Genomic DNA, 22,678 nt, shown 5'->3' on the forward strand with positions numbered 1-22,678 from the left:
TCCTTTGGTTGATCTCTTACGTTCCCCACCGCCACCCTCCCTGCCTTCCCGCTGTAGTTTGACACTCTGTTCGATGCTTCTTTGTCTCTGTATCTATTTTTGTTCATCAGTTTATGATGTTCTTTATATTCCACAAATGAGTGTGATCATGTGATATTTATCTTTCTCTGACTGGCTTATTTTGCTTAGCATAATGCTCTCCAGTTCCATTTATGCTGTTGCAAATGGTAAGAATACCTTCCTTTTTACAGCAACGTTGTATTCCATCGGGTAGATGTACCACAGTTTGTTTGTTTTTAATCCACTCATCTGCTGATGAGCACTTAGGCTGTTTCCAAATCTTAGCTATTGTAAATTGTGCTGCTATGAACATAGGGGTGCTTATATCCTTTCTGATTGGTGTTTCTGTTTTCTTGGGATATATTCCTAGAAGTGGGATTACTAGGTCAAATGGAAGTTCCATTTTTAATTTTTTGAGGAAACACCGTACTGTTTTCCACAATAGCTGCACCAGTCTGCATTCCCACCAGCAGTGTACGAGTGTTCCTTTTTCTCTGCATCCTCTCCAGCACTTGTCGTTTATTGATTTGTTGATGATAGCCATTCTGACAGGTGTGAGATGGTACCTCATTGTTGTTTTGATTTACATCTCTCGGATGATTAGTGACTTTGAGCATGTTTTCATATGTCTCTTGGCCTTCCTTATGTTCTCTTTTGAAAAGTGTCTATTTAGGTCCTTTGCCCATTTTTTGATTGGATCATTTATCTTCCTTTTGTTAAGTTGTATGAGTTCCCTATAAATTTTGGAGATTAAACCCTTATCGGAGATAACATTGGCAAATACGTTCTCCCATGCAGTGGGCTTTCTTGTTGTTTTGTTGATGGTTTCTTTTGCTGTGCAGAAGCTTTTTATTTTGATGTAGTCCCATTTGTTTATTTTCTCCTTGGTTTCCATTGCCCTAGGACAAGGGTGGGGAACCTTTTTTCTGCCAAGGGCCATTTGGATATTTATAACATCATTTGAAGACCATACAAAATTATTAACTTAAAAATTAGCCTGCTGTATTTGGTCAAACATTTAATTAACTCACCCCTAATGCCTTGGCAGATCCAGACCAACTATTTCTTGGTCCTTATATGGCCCAGGGGCCGGATGTTCCCCACCCCTGCCCTAGGAGCTGTATCAGTAAAGATATTGCTACAACAAATGTCTGCTATTTTGGTGCCTATGGCTTCTTCTAAGATTTTTATGGTTTCCCATCTTACGTTTAAGTCCTTTATCCATTTTGAGTTTATTTTTTTGTATGGTGTAAGTTGGTGGTCTAGTTTCATTTTTTTGCATGTATCCAATTTTCCCCACACCATTTATTGAAGAGACTGTCTTCACTCCATTGTATGTTCTTGCTTCCTTTGTCAAATATTTCAATGATATTTCTTAATAACTCCCTATTTCTTGTCATAGATTCACCTGGGGCCCGTTTTGGCCTTGGCGATGTTTTCATGAGGCTGAACAGTAGAGTCTAGAGTTGCCCTAGTGGCCTGGCTTATGGGTCCTCCCTTGCTGTTAATGATCTGGGGCAACTCATCTATACTTATCTGGGCACAGTCTTATTGTCCATAAAGTAGGGTGAATAAACACTCAGATGAGATGCCACATGTGGAAGTGATGTGAAGATGTATATAGCACAGTGATTTCAACCAGTGTGTCACAAGAATTTCAACCAGTGTGCCGATGCAACACCTGACTGTTAGTCAGGGGCACTGTCTTTTTACCCTTGGATTGTAAAAAAACAAACAACAGCCAACACAACAATAGCCATCTGGTGTGAATGAACCAAAATTATACTTATTTTTTTTTGTCAGATCGGCAAAAAATACATATTTTTGGTGTGCTGCGGAATTTTAGTAATTAGTTTATGTGTGCCGTGAGATGGAAAAGTTGAAACTTGGTGATTTAGCGTTAGGAAAAAGCTTTAAGGAGGGAGGCGCGCTGCTATGCTGTCTTCACAAATACTTGCCAATAAGCCCTTCACCCAATTCAGATGCAAGAGCAGCACTGTTGCTAGGCTGCTTCCCTTTGCCAGCCTGGGTGGGGGTGGGGCTCCCAGAGCCCCTTGGGAGGGGCTGGGAGAGTTGGGGGAGAATACTGGAAGCTGAGCTTGGGTTCCCAAAGCCCAGTGCTCAGACCATTGAGCCAACACCCTCCCTGCCTCGTCTTTCTTCTCGAGGCAGTCGAACTGTGTGGATTATATGATGCACGAGTTCCAGGGAAAGGAGTTGATGAGGAAGAGCCAGTACCACCTGCACTTCCACCTGCCCATGAAGATCATCCCCATGTAAGGAGCCTCTCCCTGGGCCGAAAGGGCGGTTCTGCACAAGGCTGTGCCGGCCATGCAGCTAGTGCCCTTCCGAAATCCCTGAGCCACCCTTGTGGGGCTACCAAGGGTCTGACACTGGGCCTGGTGCTTGATGTCCTTTAGCTCCTATCAGCCTCACGACTGGGTAGGTGGGCATGAGCATTAGGTAAGTGATTTGTCCCCATTTTACAGATGAGGAAATTGAGGTTCAGAGAGGTCAAATGGAAGTAGTGGGTGGTTCTGTTTGCCCCCTCAGCCTTTAGCTTCCCCAACCCGGCTCCTCCTGGGGCCGGGGCTGAATACACCTGGCAGTTTCATCCACAGGACACAGATGCCTCACACAGTGGGGACAGGGATTAAGAGCCACGGCAGGAAACTGCTCCTTCTGCCTGCCCAGGCCTGGGGGAGGGGGAGGGCGGCCCCTCTGTCACTCCTGGAGCATGCAGCTGTCCCTGCCTTGACTTCAGCCTGACCCTGCCTGCTCGCTGCTCCTGTAGCTCCTCCCCTGCTGTGCCCTCTGGAACTTCTCATCCTCTCTCTGTGCTGTGGCCTGTTAGTCCCTACCCTTCAAAACACCCTAAGAGTGAGGAATGCTGGGCCGCTGGCTCCCTTCCCAGAGCGCACCTTGTGTGGGAGCGCCAGCTGCCTGATGCAGGTGGCTGGGACCAGGAGCCAGATCCTGTGATACAGGCATGTGCGGCCTGGTCAGGAAGGGCCATGGTGGGTCTGTCCTCAGGGGACCATCCCCAGAGCAGGCCATGGGGAGCACCACAAACTAGAAGGCAGCCCCTGACCTCAGCAACCTGGAGTTTAATAGAGAACATGGTTTAAATGAAAAGTGTGAAAGGGTACATTACATAAATTTTGGTCAAGATTTAATTGAGGAATAGCCCATGTACATGAATGATGAAAGATTTTATAATCTTAAATTTTGACCTGGAAGCTTTGCTTGATGTAGCCAAGCCGTCACCAGTCTATTTTCTTGGACATTTGAATTCCGAGGGTGCATAAAAGGCCTGGACCAAAATGCCAAGAAGCTTGCCCGTGTTCTCCTGTTTATATGCTCAACCCACAACCTGGAGGACATCTCCAGGTTGTTGGAGAACATAGTCAAATAATGTTCAATTACCTTCATGAAAGGGTAGCCTGGGCCCAGTTCACCAAATGCACCAGTTCTAGGAGGTGGAGGTGCTGCCATTGTGGAGACGGGGAGACCAAGACTCCATGATGGGGTGTCACTTCCCAGGGTGCGCCTCACTTCGTAGCTCTCACCTGTTGTGTCTGTTCCTCACACTCTTGGCCCTGACAGAAGAGGCAGAATGGGTGGTGACAGCTAGAGGGGTGACTGAGAATATTCATGAGGAACTGGACAGAGCTATGGACTGATAGCAGGAGGGAGAGGACAGCACCTCCCTCTCTCTTCCGCAGAGGTAGTAACACGGTAGAATTTCACGGTGACTGGGTTATTTTTAAGCCATGGGTCACATCATTTGGAAAGGGCTGTGGCTACCAGCTTTGTTGGTAACCAGGACATAATTCCCAGCACAAGGTGAGATAACATCACCTGCTCTGCTGGGCCCAGAAGTGAGGGTACATCAAATGGGAGTGTGTGCGGTGTCGGAAAGTCAAAATGGTGGTGCCCTTTAATTGCCAGATCTCCGGCTTAGCCAGCTTTGTGGCAGGAAAGAAGCCATTGGAAGGCAGCATTGAGGCTTGCTGGGAAGGCTGAGTGAGGCCTGGCCTGCCCCAGAAGCTGTTTTCTGTGCTCAGGGCAGGTCCTTGGAGAGGGAGAGTCATGCAAAGGGGCCCTGATGTCTCGTAGCACCCTCGCTCACTTCCCCTCTCTCCATTCTGGAGCACCAGAGCAGTTGCTAGAATCAATGTTATAGTTTCCAGTCAAGTCCTACTCTCCTCGCCTTCTGTGGGCCATTTTCCCAATAAAAGGTCTGCAAAAGCCGCTGCCTGTCTCATCTCCCCGTCCCATGATGTGGAGGCTGACTGGCTATATCACAGGACAGGCTTCCTGCTTTGGGAGCCCTGTCTCATACCAGCGTCATACATGGGTATCTTCCCACATATGACGCTAGTATGAGGGGCAGGGTCCCACGTCTCCTGGAGCCTGCTGGAGTTTCTCAGTAGTGGGCCTGGTGCGCGTGTGCGTGTGCGTGTGCGTGTGCGTGTGTGTGTGTGTGTGTGTGAACTCCTGATTGCTTTCCCTTCCTCCTCTGAGTCTGTTCTATTTTTGGTTGGGCTCTTCTCTCTCTCATTACCTCCCACAGGAATCACGGGTGTGAGGTTGTGAAAGTGGAGTTTTTAATGCAGCGGTTCAAGAAGATTGGGCATTTTCTGACTGTCACTAAGGACGGGAACCTGCAGTTCTGGTCAGAGTCCTTCTCTCTGATCAGCTCCTTTAAGGTGAGTTGGGCCCACATGTGGAGCACAGATGGGGTGGTCAGAGAGCCTCTGCCTTCGCACTGTGGCTCAGGGTGACTCCTTCTCAGGGTTTGTGGACTAGGCAGTCCGCACTTGCAGTCACACTCCTGGGTCCAGGTTCTGTCTTCACCGTGGGACCATGAGCCTCATATTCCTCCTCTGTAAGCAAGATCCCACCTGATGTCCATTCTACGTGGATGTCCAACAGACACCTCAAACCCAGTTTGTCCAAACTAAATGTCACGGTGGCCCTCCCAGCCCAACCAGGCTTCTCCTGTGCCCCCACCTCAGTGAGAGGTTTCTGTGTTGGAGATCAGCCCCCTTTCCTTTCTTTGTTACACCCACTCCATCACCAAATCCTGCAGATGCAATCCTTTGCCTGGCCCAGGCAGGAAATCACAGTGGTTGTGAGCCTGGCCGCTGGAGCCTGACTACCTGGCTTAGAACCCCTGTGCACCACCTTCCAGCTCTGTGACCTCCGACCAATTGCTATAGAGCTCTCCGTGCCTCCTTTTCTTCATCTGTCCAATGGGGTAGTAATCCCTCAAGGGTAGTGGGAGGATGGATGACATAATACATGCATGGCGCTTGGAGCAGGGCAAGGCACACAGCAAGCGCCCCATGCACATAAGCTGCCCTCGTCATTGTCTTTGTGTCATCAGTTCCTGGCCGAGCGCAGTGAGTGACAGAACACTCAGGCAAACCCACTATGTGTGTGTTGCCAGGCCAGTCTAGCAGATGAGGAAGGCGCAGCTCTCTGGAGAATACAGGCTTATTGAGATGCCGCCAGCAGCGTGAGGGCTTCATCAGCTCTGTGTAACTGCAGCGTTTCCAGTTGCATCAGGGGTTATGACTTGGGCAGGAAGGTTCTGGGTGGTCTCCCCCACTGCCTCCCAGTTGCCTATGGTGGGAACTAAAGTCTGGGGATGTCCAATGACTCTCCTGGGTGCTCTTGGGAGCCCAGGACCAAGGGGGATTCGTACTGTGTTCCCGAGGCTGGAGTTTCGGGCACACTCCACACACTTTTTCTCTGTGTGTTTATTGGGAGGGGGGCACATTATAGCCTGAGCTCCTGGCTGTGGCTGCTACATGGCCCCCTTAGTGTCCTTCAAGGGCCAAAGCCTGGGAGGGCCAAGGAGGACAGCGGGAGGCTCCTCTGGAAGGTCCAACAGACCTGGGCATTCATTCTTCCCTCAGGGGCTGCTTTCAAGTAGATGTGTCAAGAGTGAGTCACCATCCATGACCACCAGCTGCACACCCATGGTCACGCAAATGGAAGGCCCGGACGGATATGGGGCCGGGTCTGGGCTTTACCTATGAGTTGTGCAACCTCAGGCAGGCCACTGAGACTCCCTAGGGCTCTCGCTGTCTCATCTAAACACGGGTGACGGATGTTACTGTCACCTCCCTTGTGCGCAGGTTAGATCCCAGCCCTGGGCAAGAGAGGGGCCTCAGGGGGCCCTGGTCCATTGTCCTCACTGCCCAGCCAGTAGTGCAGGCCTCTGCTTTTCGTGCTCTGAGTTTTGTTGGAACATTGTGCTTCTTGCCTCCGCCTTTGCCATCCCTTCTGGATATCCACCTACAGGAGCGGCCTTAAAATGCCCCCTCCCTTTTTTTTCAGATGGAACCCCTCTCTTTCTTCAGTTCAGAACCTGTGTTATTCAGGGAATAAAATACAAGTTTCTCAGCTGGCCACCCCTAAAGTCATCTCCCATCTCCTCCCACCCAAGACTGTCAGGCCGGCCTCCTCTTCCCTGGACATAGCAGTTCATTTCTGCTGACATGCCTTTGCTCGTGGTGTCCCCGCCTGGAGTGCCAGCTCAAATCTGCCTGCATGTGTTAAGTGAGGCTGGCACCAGAGCGTGGAAGGGCTCCCGAGCCTGCCAAGCTCCTGCCAAGGGCACTCTAGATAGTTTAGCTTTTCTGAGTCCATTACTTCCTCACAGCCTGACAGGATGATTTCTCCTTAATTAGCCACGGTGACCAGGTGACACCAGCAGGTGGCAAACAAGATTCAGACAAAACAAAACGAATACACTGTTATATGTCAATTATATCTCAATAAAACGGGGGGTGGGAGGGGGAGGAAGATTCAGGCATCCAGAGGGACAGATAGTGGAAAGTCGGTCTTCCTCCCCCAGACCCTAGTTCCTCTCCTGGGAGGCAACTGCTGTGACTAGTTTTGGGTGCTCTTCCATAGATAGCGTATACATATACCACCCCCTTTCCTTTTAAATATGCAAATGGGCCCTAACCGGTTTGGCTCAGTGGATAGAGCATCGGCCTGTGGACTCAAGGGTCCCGGGTTCGATTCCGGTCAAGGGCATGTACCTTGGTTATGGGCACATCCCCAGTAGGGGGTGTGCAAGAGGCAGCTGATCGATGTTTCTCTCTCATCGATGTTTCTAACTCTATATCCCTCTCCCTTCCTCTCTGTAAAAAATCAATAAAATATATATTTTAAATATGCAAATGATAGCACATTATATTGGTGCTTTTCACCTTGCTTTTTCATGTAATAATATATCTTGGCAACTATTTTTTATTGGTATGTGCACAGCTCCCTCACAGTTAATGTCTGGGTGGTGCCCCTTGCATATATGTCTCAGTGAATACATGTGAGCATATCCATAGATGTGTCCTGGAAATGGATCCCAGGATCACAAACTGCACATTTAAAACTTTGACGAGCTTGTCAAACTGCTCTAAAAAGGGTTGTAAAGATACCAGTTTTTTAAAGCCCATTTTATAGACATGGAAACTGAGACTCGGCGAGGATAGGGCGTTTATCTAAAGCTCCATTGTTAGTAGTTGGTGGTCACACGGGGCTCCATGACCAGGTCTCTGCCTGCTTCCAGGGCTGGCAGGGTGGGTTCTCCGGGGGCAGCCTCCCCAGCCCAGGTCTCTGCTCTTCTTCTGGCCAGCTTAACCAGATACAGCCGCTCTACAACCAGCAGATGTGGGTCATCGACATGGTATGTCTCCACAACATGAACCTAGTTGCGATTGCGTCCACTGACCAGAAGATAGGTGAGTCCCTGGTGGCTGCCCCGCCTGCTCTTGGCCATTGGGAGTCATGCACCTGCATGTGGGAAGATCTGTCACTGAGCCAACTTTGAGCATAGATTAAAGTCCTCGGGGGTATTGCCGGGTGGTGAGCAGTGACTGCTCATTGTCACCAGAGACCCCGAGGCCAGGGATGTGGCTTTGGGTTCTATGCATGCCTCTCCTCTGTCTTTCCCCAGAGTTCTTTGATGTTAGTAATCGTAACTGTACCCGGGCCTTCACCTTCATCGATCTGGACAGCTGCCCTCTGGTTATGGACTACTGGTGAGTCTCATAGGAGATCGGTGCAGGGTCTTGGCAGCGGCCACATCCGTCAGTGGGTTGGAACCCACAGAAAGCCTTGCTGGAAACAGTCCTGGAGAGATTCCCATCCTGTGTGCCGGTGTCCTCTTTCCCCCAAGCTGCTTCTCTCTCAGGGTCACCTTTCGCCGTCACTCAGACCACAGAGTCATCGTCAGCCCTCTTCCTCTCCCTCTCCCACCAAGTCAGCCACCGAAGCCTGGCAGAGGCTTGTCCCACTGCGGGCGAGGACTCTGGAAGCATCGCGTCTATCGCTAGGGGTGACTTGACAAAGAGCAGCTGGAGGACCAGGGACTCATTGATGGTGGTTTTTAAAAAATGCTGATTTCTTTTGGCCCTGGTTCATCGATGTTGTGGATCTGGGTAGCTGGGCCCATGTTCATCAGCCTTTGAGAGCAAGAACTGCCCTCAGCCCCTGGGTGTTCATAGGCATGGAGCACGGGGCGGGGGTGAGGACTGCAGCGGGGTGCGCCCAGCCGGATCCATGGCCTCTGTCTCCATCTTTCCCAGGTCTGACTATCACAGAGGCGTGTTCTGCTTCGGAGACACCAAAGGCAACGTCATCGTCTTCACCTCCGACAATGTGGCCAATGGGCTGTTCAACCCCCGAATCCTCCCCAGGACCTCCAAGTGGGGTAGCTAACACATTGGGGAATGGCTCTGCCCTGGGGTGTTCTTCCCTCTCCCCACCTCCCTGCTCCAGGGCCCCTGGCTCCTTCAGAAGCTCGGGCAACAGTGCACTACATGCTCAGCTCAGAGCGGCCTGTGGGAACCGAGGAGATGGGGTGACAGCGGGAGGCAGGAGGGGGCTGAGGAGATAGGCAATCACTCTGAAGGTGGGAGGTTGTACAGGTAAGGGCCAGGGGAGTGGGGCTTCAGGACCCTCCTTATCCCGGGAAGAAGGAACCCATGCCAGCTGTGTGACCTTGGAAAGTCACTCACCTGCTCTGGGCCCTAGGATGCTGGTGCTAGCTTCCTCTATCATTGTGAGGAGGGTTCTGCTCTCCTTGGCGGTGAGCTGCCTTTGGGTGGTTAGGGGTGGGTGGAGCAGCTGCCCTGAAAGTGAGCACATCACCTCCTCTAATTCCCCACCCACTGCCTGGAGGGAGCTGCTGTTGCCACAGCCCTTGAAGAGCGGAGGAGCAGAGGATTACAGGGGTGGAGCTTTTGCCCAGGCCCCACACGGCTGAGTGGTGGCTGAGATCTGAGCAGGCGGTCTGCTCCTGAGGCTGCACTTGAACCACTTGCTAAGCTGCACCCCAAGCTCACCAAATACTGAAGGATGCTGTGTGGGATGCTCTGCCAAGGGGCACTAGAAGCTGAGGCCCTGGGGCTTGGGACATTTGGGGACTCATCTGAGCTGGATCAAACCTTCAGTTCACAGTGTCAGGCTTCCAGGTTGCTCCATCCAGACCACCAGAGTGGCCCCTTGGGCTTCCAAGTCATAGTGTCTGAACAGGACATCCTCCTGGGCTCCCAGGCCTCAGTGACACCTCCTGCCAAGCTTGTTGGGGCAGTGTCCCTCCTGGTTGGACAGAAAGTGCATCCTGCCCTGGATGCAGCAGGGGGCTGGCACCCTGCTATGTTCCTGCCTCATCAGCCTCTGCTCTGGTCACTGTTTGCCACCCTAGGAGTTGGCATGGGCGGGGCCTGGTAGTCTTTGAGCTGAGGTGATGAATGGGAAGTTAGGTGGTGGATGGGAGCAGATGAAGCTGAATTGTTGGACGGGCGTCCTTCCATGCCACATGCTGATTGAAGGCTGGGGACAAACACGAAGGTAGGCCCAGCAGCATGTTAACTTGGGAGGAGTTGGACAGACCAGCTCTGTGTGACCTTGAACCCGTGGCCTAACCTCTCTGTGCCTCAGTTCCCTTATTCAAATAGGGATGAGCATACTCAATCTATAGCTTTGCTGTGAGATGGAAAGAGAGTACATAGTGTGAGGCATATGGCAAGTGTCCAGTGACTGTCTCCCCTGCTCTCTGGGCCTAGTGGCAGCCACAGGCAGGCTAACGTGTTCACTGCACAGCCCAGCCACAACTAAGCTTCCTTCCTCCCACACTCATGCCCCATTTTAGTGGGCAACACTCCATCCCTTGGGATTTCCTTTTCAAGCCTCTTCCGGCCCTTGCGAGATGGGGCTGGTGACCTGGCAGCAGAAAATGCTTGTCATAAGGCCCTGGATCCCTCTTTTCTCCATTTCATCTGGAAGCTTCTCTCACACCTGAGCCCAATCTGTCCTGGCCCTTCTGACCTACCTCCTTAAACCCTGCTTTGTCCCCTGTCACCGCTGCCTCCGCCCGTCTGTGTCAAGCTGTGCAGCTGGCACCAGGGGCCGGCGAGTGCTCCCCCAGAGGCCCCTCAGCAGCCTTGCACGGGAGGTTTCCAGAGCCAGGAGACCTGAGGTCCCTGAGGGCAGGCTGCGCCTAGTGCGGTTGCTCCTGATGTGCTCAGTTTACAGTGCTTGTGTTTGCTGGGCAAAGGGGGGCCTGCAGTTTGAAGCCTGATGGGAAACCCCCAAAGGACTATTTTCAGAATGTATAGAGCCTAGGACCGTGATTCATTTTCACGTCAGCAAAGTTGGAGTTAACTAACAGAATCAACTTGTTTAGATTGTAGCAGCTGGGGGGAGAGTGGGGAACCCGGAGACCTGGCTCCAGCTCTGCCGTGAGCTGGCGGGGGACTCTGGGCAGACTCTGGGCAGGGGGACTCTGGGGGACTGGGTAGTGTTAACCTGCTGGGTCTGTTTTCTGGGTGTTGAGTTGCCCCCATGAACTCATCAGGACACAGTGAGGTTTGAACGAGCATTTGGATGGAAAAGGCTTTTGAGTTGCATAGGAATTGCAGGCAGACTCCGGTGTCTTCTGAGGTTTTGCTTGTCTGGCAAAGGGGGAGAACTGGTGACATGGACCTCAGTTTTCTCTCCTAACAGATCACTGGACCAATATTTCCACACAGAAGCTCTTAAACGAGAAGTCCCCTTTGTATAAAAGTTACCGACTGAAGGTAAGTTGTCGCTTTCCTCAGCCTGTTACCATGATAATTATTTGTACACACACCTGTCAAAAATGAATGCAGAGGGCCCTGGCCAGTTGGCTCAGTGGTGAGAGTGTCGGCCCATGGACAGAAGGGTCATGGGTTCGATTCCTAGTCAAGGGCATGTACCTCGGTTGCAGGCTCATTCCCTGGCCCCGGTCAGGGTGTGAGAGGGAGGCAATCAATCAATGTGTCTCTCTTGCATCGGTGTTTCTCTCTTCCCTTCTCCCTTCCCTCCAGTCTCTTTAAAAAAAAAAAAATCAATGGAAAAAATATCGTCGGGTGAAGATTTAAAAAATGCATTAAAAAAATAAATGCAGAGAGTGGATTTGGCCCCTGTGTTCAGTCATGGGCCGTGGGGCTTGGTCTCTAGGAATGGGTGGAGTTGGATCCTACCAGCTTTTTCTGTATCCCAGGCGTGGCCATCTCTCTCAGCGCCCTCATTGCTCAGCCCTGGCTCCCGCAGACACCGCCTCCCTCCTGGATGGCTGCAGCGGCTCCTCGCTGTTCCCTACGTCCTTTCTTCACTCAGTGCTTTCTCCAGCAGCCAGTGGAATTAGGAGCTGGAAATACAGTCATGTCACTGCTTTGCTCAAAATCCCCAGTAGCTTCTCTCTGAAACACACGAAGCCCTTTCCTACCTCAGGGCCTTGACACCTGCTGTTCTTCAGGCTGCATGCTCTTCTCTAGGTATCTGTATGCCCGCCTCTCTATTTCCTTCAATTCCCCAACCTACCTGCCTGCCTCTGCCTTTACTCCTTCACCCTGCAGAATCCTGACACCAACTACAGTGTGTGTGTGTGTGTGTGTGTGTGTGTGTGTGTTTCCCACACCACCATGCAATTCTCTAACTGGGTGTCCTAGAGTTCAACACAGTTCCTGCCGATTAAGGTCCGTCCCACAAGGCTGCCCTCCACTCCAGATGCCAGTCACAAGTCCAGGCTGTTACCTGTGCTTCTGACTTGCTGGCTACAGAAAGTAGGTTCCCACGATCCCCTCCCTCCTTGGGTTTGATTAATTCGCTGGAGCTGCTCACAGAACTCACAGAAACATTATGCTTACTAGATCACTGATCATATTATGGAAAGCTGTAATTCAGGAGCAGTCAGACGGAAGAGATTTGTAGAGCGAGGTATGTGGGAAGGCACTTGCAGCTCCATGGCCTCTGAGAGCACCACTCTCCTAAAATCTCCACGTTCACCAACCGGAAGCTCTCTGAACTTTTTATGATGGCTTTGTTACAGAGGCCTAATTGCTGCAATCATTGGTTATTGGTGATTGAATTCAGCCTCCACTTCCTCTCCTCTCCTTGAAACTAAAGGTTCCAACTAATCTAGTCACATGGCTGGTTCCCCTGGTAACCAGCCCCATCCTTAGGTGCTTTCCAAAAGTCACCTCCTTAACATAAACTAGGGTGTGGTTGAAAGGGGCTTGCTATGACTACAAAACACCTTTATAGCTCTTATTACTTAGGAAATTCCCAGGGTTTCGGACTCTGTGCCAGAACCAGGGACAAAGACCAAAATATATATTTCTCATTATAAATCACAGCATCACAGCTGCCATCTCTTACCTGGTATTGTCCTGCCTCCCCCATGAGAGTGCAGCTCCTGGAGGGCAGGCACTTAGCTGGTTCTCTTCTCTGTTCTGTCTCCAGTGCCTGGGGCTGTGGGCTCCTAGTACATGTGTTAAACAAATGAGTGAATAACTCCAACACTCAGGAAAGTCTGCGTTGGGTGGTGCAGGCTCCTCCGTGCTTCTTTTGGAGCAGGCCCAGGAGCCCCTCAGAAAGAGTCCCGGGCTAGTCCTCCTTTCCTGCATCTCCTGTGGGATTCTCATCTTGGGCTTGGTTTTCCTCCAAGTTGCTAAATGACCCAGGTTCCATTTAGTGCCTTGGATTTGGTGCCCCACTGTGATACTCAGTGAGATAGGCCTGCAAAACCTAGTCAGGGCCTGACGACCCCTCCAACCCACTTCCTCCATTCCTGTCCCCGTGGGAAGGAAGATGGCTGGATGGGGAGGCCAAGCGCTGGGTCAGACCACAGGGCTGGAACTGGAGTATTTAGAGCCTGTGCAGCCAGAACACCCCCTTGATCTGTGGGTCTTGGGCTTTGTTGCCCAAGTGCACCAGATAACATTCTCACTATCCCACGCCATGTCCTGACAAAGATGGAGGGCAGCGGAGGGGCCAGGAAGCAAAGGTTCATTGGTGCCGGGGCTCCTGCAGATAACAGAACTCACAGACACAAATCCATCCTTTCTCCTGTCTGGGAGGGGGCGACAATCTTAGTATTGGCCTGACTTGCCTGATAAGCAAGAGTTCACATGACAGCAGCCTTTTCACTGACAAGCAATGGCCACACCCTCCTGGTCATGGGGTCTGGGCTAGGGCTGGGGCCATATCACTTGGTCAGAGCTGTGATCATTAGAAGCCACTGGACTCAGCGATCCCCGGGTCCCTCCAGTCTCCAACACCTGCCACGTCCCAGAGGCGGTGCTGAAAGGCCGTCCTCAGGTGGGTCTCCACCACTGCCGCTCTCTTCCCAGGCTCTCCATCGCAACTGGTGTCAGCAGGTCAGGTTCATCCCCGAGATGAACCTGGTGGCCTCCTGTTCAGCCATCAGTAAGTCCTCTTTGGTGCTGACAGTATTGCCATCCAAAGCCTCCGAGACCACCAGGTAAGAAGCACCTTTCTCTAGGCCAGTGGTTCTCAACCTTCTGGCCCTTTACATACAGTTCCTCATGTTGTGATCCAACCATAAAATTATTTTCGTTGCTACTTCATAACTGTAATGTTGCTACTGTGATGAATCGTAATGTAAATATCTGATAGGCAGGATGGTCTTAGGCGACCCCTGTGAAAGGGTCGTTCGACTGCCAAAGGGGTCACGATCCACAGGTTGAGAACCGCTGCTCTAGGCTAAGGTGGTGGGGCTGAAGGGAGGTGGGTAGGGGTCTGGCTTCACTTCATTCAAAAGGGGCCATCCCTACTGAGGGTGGCCCCACCTCTGAGTCAGTGGCATTGCTTGTGGCAGCTCATTGTCTACGAACCACACCGGGTCCAAGGCAGCACTACCTGTCCGATGGGCCAACAGCGGGCTGTTGCAGCATGGGCTCTGGAGTCTGAGTTGTTGTGTTTTTTTGTTTGTTTGTTTTTTTTTTGTATATGCATATACATTGTCCTGGAAAAAAGTTAAAACATTATAAATGAAACTGGAATCCTGCAGCCCTCCTCCCTTTACCTAACCCCATTGACTCACTCCATTATCGCAAGTCCCAATTCTATGATTTTAGTGTTCACCTAGCACTTGGCACTTTGCAGTAGGTACTTCCTCCTGAGGATCCCTTTAGCTGGGTTTCCCTGCCTCTTCAGTTTTCTCATTGTCCTACCTTTTTACATCTGGAGCCTTTGGTCTGTGTCATTTTGCTCCTGAACGGGCTGAATAATGAGCTGTAGCTCCCTTGTCTTGGGGGAACAGCAGGAGCTTTGAGGCTTGTGCTGGGGTGCAGCTGGGTCAGGTACAGTGTGGAGAATGAGGGCCATTTTGGCCCAGTTTCTGTCTGTTCCTTCTTATCCTGGTTGTTTTCCAGAGGGAATCCAGTCCTGGGATGGTAGCGCTAATTTAGGTCCAGCTCCTCGTTTTACACTGGAAACTTGAGGCTTAGGGAAGGCAGGGGCGGTGACTGGCTTGGAGCAGACCTTTGAGCTGGGGTTGCATCCCAGGCCTCATTGTAAGTCCACTGTCTTGTTAACCAGAGTATTCTGTGCACATTCCCACCCAAGTCCTGGAACTAACTGCGGTTAGGGGAGGGGGCCTCGGAGAATATCTGTTGCGGTGGGGGCGTTTCAGTCTTGGCTTCAGTGCTTTTAGTGGGGCTGTGGGGTGGGATTTTGCTTGGAGCTGGTTGGCTGAGTGTCATCTCTCTGCTTTGGTGGTAGTATTATCTCATGTCTGTGATATGTGTTTCATCAGCTTCAGCTTCTTGTTTTATTGGGTCTCAACAGCAGGAGGCTATCAGGAGGATCACCTCACTGTGGCCCCGAGGCCTTCTCTGGTCAGGCCCTGCTGCCTTCCTGAGCACACCTCTTCCACCTTTCCACTCCAGCCACACTGGCCCCCTGTGGTTCAGGCGTGCTCCTGCCCCAGGGCCTTTGCATCGCTCCTCTCTAGTGATGTGCTCTTTTTTAAAAATAATTTTTGTTTTTTAAACATTTTTTATTATGAAAAATTTCAAACACATACAAAAGTAGAGATAATAGTATAATACTTTAATATCATTAGTACCTAGTCTAAGTTAATCTCTCCCCAAGTGTCTCAAAAATGTCTTTTTACAATTATTTGGAATCAGATATAAACAGGGTTCTAGAATGGTTTTGAGCAGAGCAATGGTGTGGTCTGACGTGTAGGAGCATCCTTCTGTTGTTCTGTTGCAAGTAGAGTGCATTGGGCAGGAGTTGAGATGGGGACCCCATGAGGATGCCATTGCAGTAATTCAGGGTACATATGGTAGCAGCCTGCAGTCGACCAGTTGGGTGGAGATGGAGGGATTTGAGATATATTTTAGAGGTTGGTTGGAGAATATATTTATACAGTGGTACCCACACACACCCTTCCTTCCTGCCTGAATGCAGTACACATATTTTCTGGTAGGTGGCGCCATTGACTGCTTGCTGGTTTTCTGTTGCTGGGGATGGCCTCATAGGGGGTGGCCTCTGCAGGTGGGGCCTGGCACTGCCAACCCAACTCTGGAGTGGGCCTCAGCCTCCCAGGCAGCGTGTGTCCAAGGGTCTGACTTCCCAGCAGCTGGCCTGCGCTGAGTTTCCAGGTGGTTGGACCCAGCAGTGAATCTGATGGAGGAGCTATGGCCGGGGTAGAAGGGACATGTGGACTAACACACAGCATCTCCCTGGCTTCCCACCTTTTCTCTCACTTCTGCCCCCACCATCTCATTGAAGCCACTGTTATCTGCCACCTAAACTTTTCGCAGTGGCCTTGTTCCCTGCATGCCCCCTGACCTTCCAGGCCCTTCTCTGCACCGCAGCAGCCATCTGCAGACCTGGTCTCCTCCTGCTATCCTGTCAAAGCCACTGTGTGTCTCTCTGCAGGACTTGCCACGACCTATAAATGTCCGTCTCCCACCTCTGTTCATGTACTTGCTCATGCTGCTGCCTTCTAGAGGAAGTTCCAGGAAGGCCAGGGCATCATATCCACATCTCTGTAATCCTGGAAGGGAGCAGGAGCCAGTACCTCTTTGGTGAATGAATGGGTGAATCAGCCTGAAATAATTTATAGTGACGTTTTGGGACCATTCTTCCAGAAGATTTGCATATATGTGTGGAGAAGATATATCTGGTTTGACAGTAAATGTCATACATGCATTCAGTTGCTTTTCCTGACATTTTGATTGTTTGAGGCATCCTTCTGCTGTGGAGGGGAGAGCAGGTTGGAGGGAAGTAAGACTGGAGGTTTAGAGACCCCCTGGGAGGCTGACAGAAATGAAGGGGGGTCTGAACTAAGCAGAGGCCAGGGCTGTGGTGGGATGTGGGGGCGTATAGGAGAGGGAACCTCCTGAGTGACATTCAGGTAACAGGCTTGGGCCCCCAGGGAGTGGTGGAGGAGCCAGTTCAAAGGCAAGTTCAGTGGGGCATGCTGCATTAGAGGGTTGGAGGCCTTTGAGTTGAGTTTTGAAGGGAGAGTTCAAGAAGAAGCTGGCAGGGCAGGATGTGTGGATAAGAGGGAACAGCATGTGCAAAGGCACTGAGTTTTCAGGGCTTCTGGGCCTGACCTTCCCACAAATCCTGCCTGGGTCACCCTGGCCCTTCCAAGCTCCAGCCATCCTGCCACACCCCTTCCTTTCCTGGAGCTGAGCCTCCTGTCTTTTCCTGCCATGCCCATCCTGGCTCTGACCCCTGACCTCCTGCCTTACCAGCCACGTGACCTTGGGCAAGCTCCCTGACTTCTCCTTTCCACGTCTTCATCGTGGCACAGAGCTGATGACACTCTTCAGGGTGATGTGAGGGGTCCAGGTGGCACACGAGACAGCACTCAGCACTGAGAGCCGCATGGAGCAAGGCCATGACCCCAAGAGCTGTCTTCCCTTTTCCCTGGCCCTGAAACCCTTCCCTTTGGATTTGTGTTGTGGTTGGGGAGACACCTGTTCCACTGTGGTTGAGGTGAAGATGAAGTGACGTTTGCCTGTGGAGTGAGGCAAATGTGTTATAACTGTAAGTAGTTCCTCCTGCGGGCTGCTTTCATCTATAAGTGAGAGGTGGGTGCCTCTTCCATGAGCTGCTGGTTTGGGGCTGAGACCCAAGGCTGAGACTCAGCTGCAGGGTGTGCTCTGGGCAGGGCTTCTGGGGCTGCTGCTCTCCTTGGGTGGAGAGGTAGTGACTTCTCCTGGCCTCCCCCCAGCCCTCTCTCCAGTTCTTCCACACCCCACACTCAGAGGCTCCCCTGAGGCCTCTCCTAGCCCCACAGCCTTTGTTCTTTGCTGTTGTAGGTCTTCGGTGCTGAATGTAAGAAAAGGAATTCTTTGCTTTGATTACTGCGCAGAGAAGAACTTCCTGGGTAAGTCATCTTCATGCCATGCAGAATCTGTTGGCCTGGCAGAACTGGGGTGAGGGCTGCTGGAGGCATGGGGACCATCAGAGCCAAGGAGGAGGCCTTGCAGCCTTCTGCCTCTGCCTGGCCTCCTCTCCTGCCACTCTGGCTCCCACTCATGGGTACTTGGGGTAGTGTGGTGGCACAGGCTGTGCTTAGCATGGGTGGGGAGCAGAGGGTTGATTGGTAGCAATGCCTGCCCATCTGCCAAGCCTGGCTGGAATTGATACCTGGCCCCAGGAAAAGGTCCCAGCATAAGCCCCCAGTGGCTGATGCTCATTTTTTTCACCCCAGTGACTGGTGGCTATAACCCCCATATCCACCTGTGGAGCCCTCACTACTCGAAAAAGCCTGTGTGGCTGTTGAAGGGGCATCAGACCTCGGTGACGCACGTCCTGGTGAACACCAAGAACAACAACATCCTCATCAGCATCTCCAAGGACAAGGTGCTGCCCTTGCGGAGCATGGCCCTCCGCCCCCAACCAGAGACACTTTCCTGGGAACAGTGATCTAGCTTGGGCAGCCGGGAGGCTAGCACTTGGCAGGAGCCTGAGGCCCAGGGGAATGGTGTGACCTCCCTGCCTGTGGTCTCACGCCTGGCCTAAGGCCTAGAGGGAGATGGCCCGGGGGGAGTCGCCATGCGGAGCCTGAGCCCAGCTCCAAGCAGTCCACTGGAGCTGGCTGTGGTCCTGGGCCACACCCTTCCCTTTTATATATCTGAGCGTGGGACCTGCAGGAGTATATATGCCCCTTCCATGGAATGGTTGTCAGTGGCTTAGAGGAAAATGGGGGGTAAAAGATTAATGTCATGTCTGGCACATAGTAGGTGTACAATACATGTGAGTCTTTCCCTGCTTCCACCCTCCCCCCAACCCAAACTTGCACCCCCAGCTCTCCAGGGGCCTCTCTAGGGACACTTTCTCAACCTGGGTTAAACTCGAGGGGGATCCTCTGGGGACAGGTGGGCCTTTTGGGCAACAATGTTGGTAGCCACTCTGCCTTCTACCTGGTTGTGTTTGAGGAGGCTGGAGGGGCAGCCATGAGGTCTGCAAGGGCACTGTGCTGCCTGGCATGGTCCTCCACCACTGAATGTCATCCACTCAAACAGGGTAGAGGTCCTGAGTGAAGGCTGGGACGGGGAGAGAGCCGGGCCACAGTTTTTTCATAGAGCCTAGGAACAACATCTCTGTCGTAGGGTCAGGATCCGGGGCAGACACTAAGCGCAGTGGGTGTGCATTGGAAGTGCTTGCATCGTGGGCCCCTGACCTGCTCACATCCCAAGGCCTCCGTTGCCAGCTGCATCCCGCTCTCAGCCTCTCTACCTGTTTCCTACCTCCTAGAATATCCGCGTGTGGGACCTGCAGGAATATGTATGCCTCCAGTCCTTATGTGGGAGGCTTTTTGCCCTGGGAAACTGTCCCATCACCAGCATCTACCTCCGGGAGAATGACAACACCCTCATCTGCAGCACCTATTCAGTGAGTGCCGTGCAGGGGGGAGGCGGCATCGTGGCTGCACATAGAGGGTGGTCACTGTGGCCGGGTCTGCAGTCCCACAGGACAACCAAGGGATGGTCACAGACTGTCCCTCCCCAGACTGCTCTTCATGATGATGTGAGGATGAAGCTGCTAGACTCTGTGGCCTCGCCCATGAGTTTCCATCTCTTGGGATTTCCTAGAAGCTGTTTCTAGGCCCCCAGCTGTCAGCCTCTGTGTTGCTGCTCCGTCTGTTCTTTCCTGACCAATACAACCTGGAAGCACCCCCTCCCCCACCCCCTGCTCCCAGGCTGAGTTAGGGGCTCCCCCTCCAAGCTCCCTTGGACCGGTGCCTCCCCGTGATCACAGCCCTTACAGCTCTGTCCTGAAACTCTTGTGGGAGTTTCTTGACAAACTGTGAACTCCAGGAAGGCAGGACCACACCTGAGCAGCTCTTCTAAGGGAGAGAACCTGGAGAGACCTCATTGAGACCATCTGTGAGCTCACCTTCCCTGGGGCCCATGTGCACTCTGTCTTGACCCTGACCCTGGAGGACAGCACAGACTGGGAGAAGCACAGGGGGCTATGAAGGGTGGCGGTGGGGCCTGTGACAAGATGGGGGTTTAGGGAGCTGCAAGGACAACCAGCAGCCAAGATGGGAAGGGAGACAAGGGTGTCATTTGTGGCTAAGAGTTAGGGGTACTTCCACTGAGGCCTTGTACCCTCTGTTGGCCAGGCCACCCTGGCAGGGGACACGTATATTGTTCTTGTGTCCTTGGCTGGCTCTCCCCCACATGGTAGGTTTCTTGAGATGGGAGGTTGTGAGTTCCTTCATCTCTGCTGAGTACCAGACTGGCTGCCAGCATTTGTTGAATTAAATAGACCTTTGAAGGTCATTTTATGTCATCAAACATTATCAACCCCCTGTTCTTTTTTAGAAGCAGAGAATATATTAATTAGACACTGTCCGATCCCTTGAGGAACCTATGGGGTAGAAGAAAATGTAGAAAATGCAATGTATTATGATGGACATGTATGCTAAGAGCTTCATGGAGCACAGGAAAAAGACCCTTAGCCTAGCCTGGGGTAGGGATAGCCTGGAAGAGAGGACACTGGATTGAGGCTGTATGCTTCTCAGGAGTTATAAGAGGGACCTTGGATTTTAGGGTCCTAGGAGCACTAGGATTTGGGAGCCCCGATCTCAGAGAGGGGTGACATGGAGTAGGGATCAGAGGAGCCTTGCTAGGCTCAGGCCTGTGTGTAGTCAGGATGCCTTGAATGTCTCAGTTTTACTTGGAGTTTTTCCCTGGGGCCAGTCAATGGAGGGGCAGAGGCCCTTTTGGACTGCCCCAGCTATCTTTTTCCTCTCCTCATTTCCAGATTGGGTTCCTAAAAAGGGTCCATGGAGACCGAGGGGCCTGGGAAAACCGGGGAGAGGACCACGACTTACAGCGCGCCCCTGTGTGCTGTCCTCTACAGCAAGGTTTTTAAGCAGGTGAGTGGGCCAGCTGGCCTCTGGGACTGGCAGGAGAGCTGGGTGGCGTGGGGCAGGTCCCAGACCTCCTGTGTGTCCAGATCCAAGGGGTCATCAGGGCAGGTGGCAGGGTGGTGCGGACTCCCATAGCTGTCATGGTGGTGGGGGCAGCGGGGTTTGGATGAGAAACAGCCCTGCAGAGGGGCTGGCCCACGATGAGACTGGAGCCCCACCGCTTGGCCAGCGGCTTGGCCAACTCCTGAGCCCGTGGACTCCTGGCTGCTGCCCCAGGTCCGTTCTGACAGGCAGCCTTCTTACGTGAGTGTGAGATGGGGCAGTAGGGGTGGGCTGCTCTGCAGGGTTCCTGGGCATCGTTTTCTAGGGAAGCCCCAGTTCAACTTTGTCCACTAAGGGAAGGGAGGGAGGCCCAGGCCGCGGGCAGCACCCTGGTCCGGAGTAGAGACCTCTGGGCTGGTCGGGGCAACTGGGCACATGGTTTCTGAGGTGTAGGGACACAAAGGGCCCCAGGCCTTCTGCCAATTTCTACGTGGACCCCTTTTCTGGCCTGGGTTCTGGGCAGGGAAGGCTGTATCTGCTACAGAGGTGGCCTTGTCCGCATGAAGCCAGAGCTCGTCTCTCAGCACTTCCCTCTCATCTTGGCTCCTAGCACCACCATCCTGCATACTTTGGGCTCCTCAATGCTTTCAAACAGTTATAACCCCAACCCCAGCTTTTCTAGACGTTCTTAGCAGGAGGGCTGGTCTCAAATAGGCTCACTGCTGCTGTTGCATTGAAATGCTTGTCATGGCAGCAAAAGGTTGCACCGAGTGGAGTGACCATCTTCTACTCTCTGCACTTCCCTTCTTAGGGGCCAGTTTCTCTATTTCCTATGCCACCCCCATCATTAATGATGCTTCAATAAAAGGTGTTTTTTTTCTGAATTAGAGATTATTTTCTCTGGATAGATTCTGATAAACGCCATTTCTGAGTTAAAGGGAACTTCACCAAACTGGCTCCTTCTGAAAGCTGTGCCAGGTTGCACTGCCCTGAAGAAGGCTTGTTTTCAAGAGGGGGTGATCTGGCAGCCGGGGTCCGTGAATGCCTGTCTTCCCAGTGCATGGAGGGGGGCTGGGCCAGGCCTAGCCGTGACAGGTAGAGGCCACACGCCTCTGTGGGAGCCCCAGACTGTGTCCTCGCCCGCAGGTGGTGAGTGGCTGTGTGACCGGCGTGGTGAGTGTGTGGGAGATCGTCACAGGCAAGAGGATGATGGAGTTCTCTGTGAGTCGTGACCAGCAAATGGAGCTGACTGCCATGTCCCTGGATGAGCCCGAGCGGTGCCTGCTCACGGGTTCACGTGACGGCACCGTAAAGATGTGGAACTACAGCACGGGGGAGTCCCTGCTCACCTTCCCCAACCCCGACCAGCTGGAGGTCAGTCTGGTCCATCGGGTGGGCTCAGAGGGCCTCTTGAGACACTAAGCACAACTCCTGTGACTCTGGGCCCACTAGTTCATCTGCCTCCCTGAAGGGCTGTCCACGTGGACTGTGCGGCTTCACGGCTCCCGGAGCCTCCGTGTCCTCATGCGGAAGGTGAAGATAGGCAATAGCACCTGTCCTTAATAAGCGTTCTACAAACGTTAGCTTCGCTTGCTTTTAGTTTGTTAGCATTTCTTTTTTTTTAAATATATTTTTTATTGATTTTTTACAGAGAGGAAGGGAGAGGGATAGAGAGTCAGAAACATCGATGAGAGAGAAACATCGATCAGCTGCCTCCTGCACAATCCCCACTGGGGATGTGCCCGCAACCAAGGTACATACCCTTGACCGGAATCGAACCTGGGACCCTTGAGTCCGCAGGCCGACGCTCTATCCACTGAGCCAAACCGGTCAGGGCTTGTTAGCATTTCTTACCCCACTTATGAGAGCTTGGGATCC

General features: G+C 52.4%; 1 protein-coding gene across 1 annotated transcript in view; it reads left to right on the forward strand.

Annotated features, from left to right (window-relative positions):
* Window positions 1-22,678, forward strand: part of EFCAB8 (EF-hand calcium binding domain 8) — a 56,881-nt gene that overhangs the window by 11,280 nt on the left and 22,923 nt on the right. The window contains exons 4-15 of the mRNA XM_014456462.2: window positions 2,233-2,336; window positions 4,637-4,772; window positions 7,715-7,820; window positions 8,036-8,120; window positions 8,667-8,791; window positions 11,089-11,162; window positions 13,740-13,870; window positions 17,694-17,761; window positions 18,089-18,240; window positions 19,135-19,319; window positions 20,707-20,764; window positions 21,947-22,174. Coding sequence (XP_014311948.2) covers window positions 2,233-2,336; window positions 4,637-4,772; window positions 7,715-7,820; window positions 8,036-8,120; window positions 8,667-8,791; window positions 11,089-11,162; window positions 13,740-13,870; window positions 17,694-17,761; window positions 18,089-18,240; window positions 19,135-19,319; window positions 20,707-20,764; window positions 21,947-22,174 — 1,452 coding nt within the window. The remainder of the gene's footprint in view (window positions 1-2,232; window positions 2,337-4,636; window positions 4,773-7,714; window positions 7,821-8,035; window positions 8,121-8,666; window positions 8,792-11,088; window positions 11,163-13,739; window positions 13,871-17,693; window positions 17,762-18,088; window positions 18,241-19,134; window positions 19,320-20,706; window positions 20,765-21,946; window positions 22,175-22,678) is intronic.

Source organism: Myotis lucifugus, unplaced genomic scaffold, assembly GCF_000147115.1.
Source record: "Myotis lucifugus unplaced genomic scaffold, Myoluc2.0 scaffold_60, whole genome shotgun sequence".
Taxonomy (NCBI): domain Eukaryota; kingdom Metazoa; phylum Chordata; class Mammalia; order Chiroptera; family Vespertilionidae; genus Myotis; species Myotis lucifugus.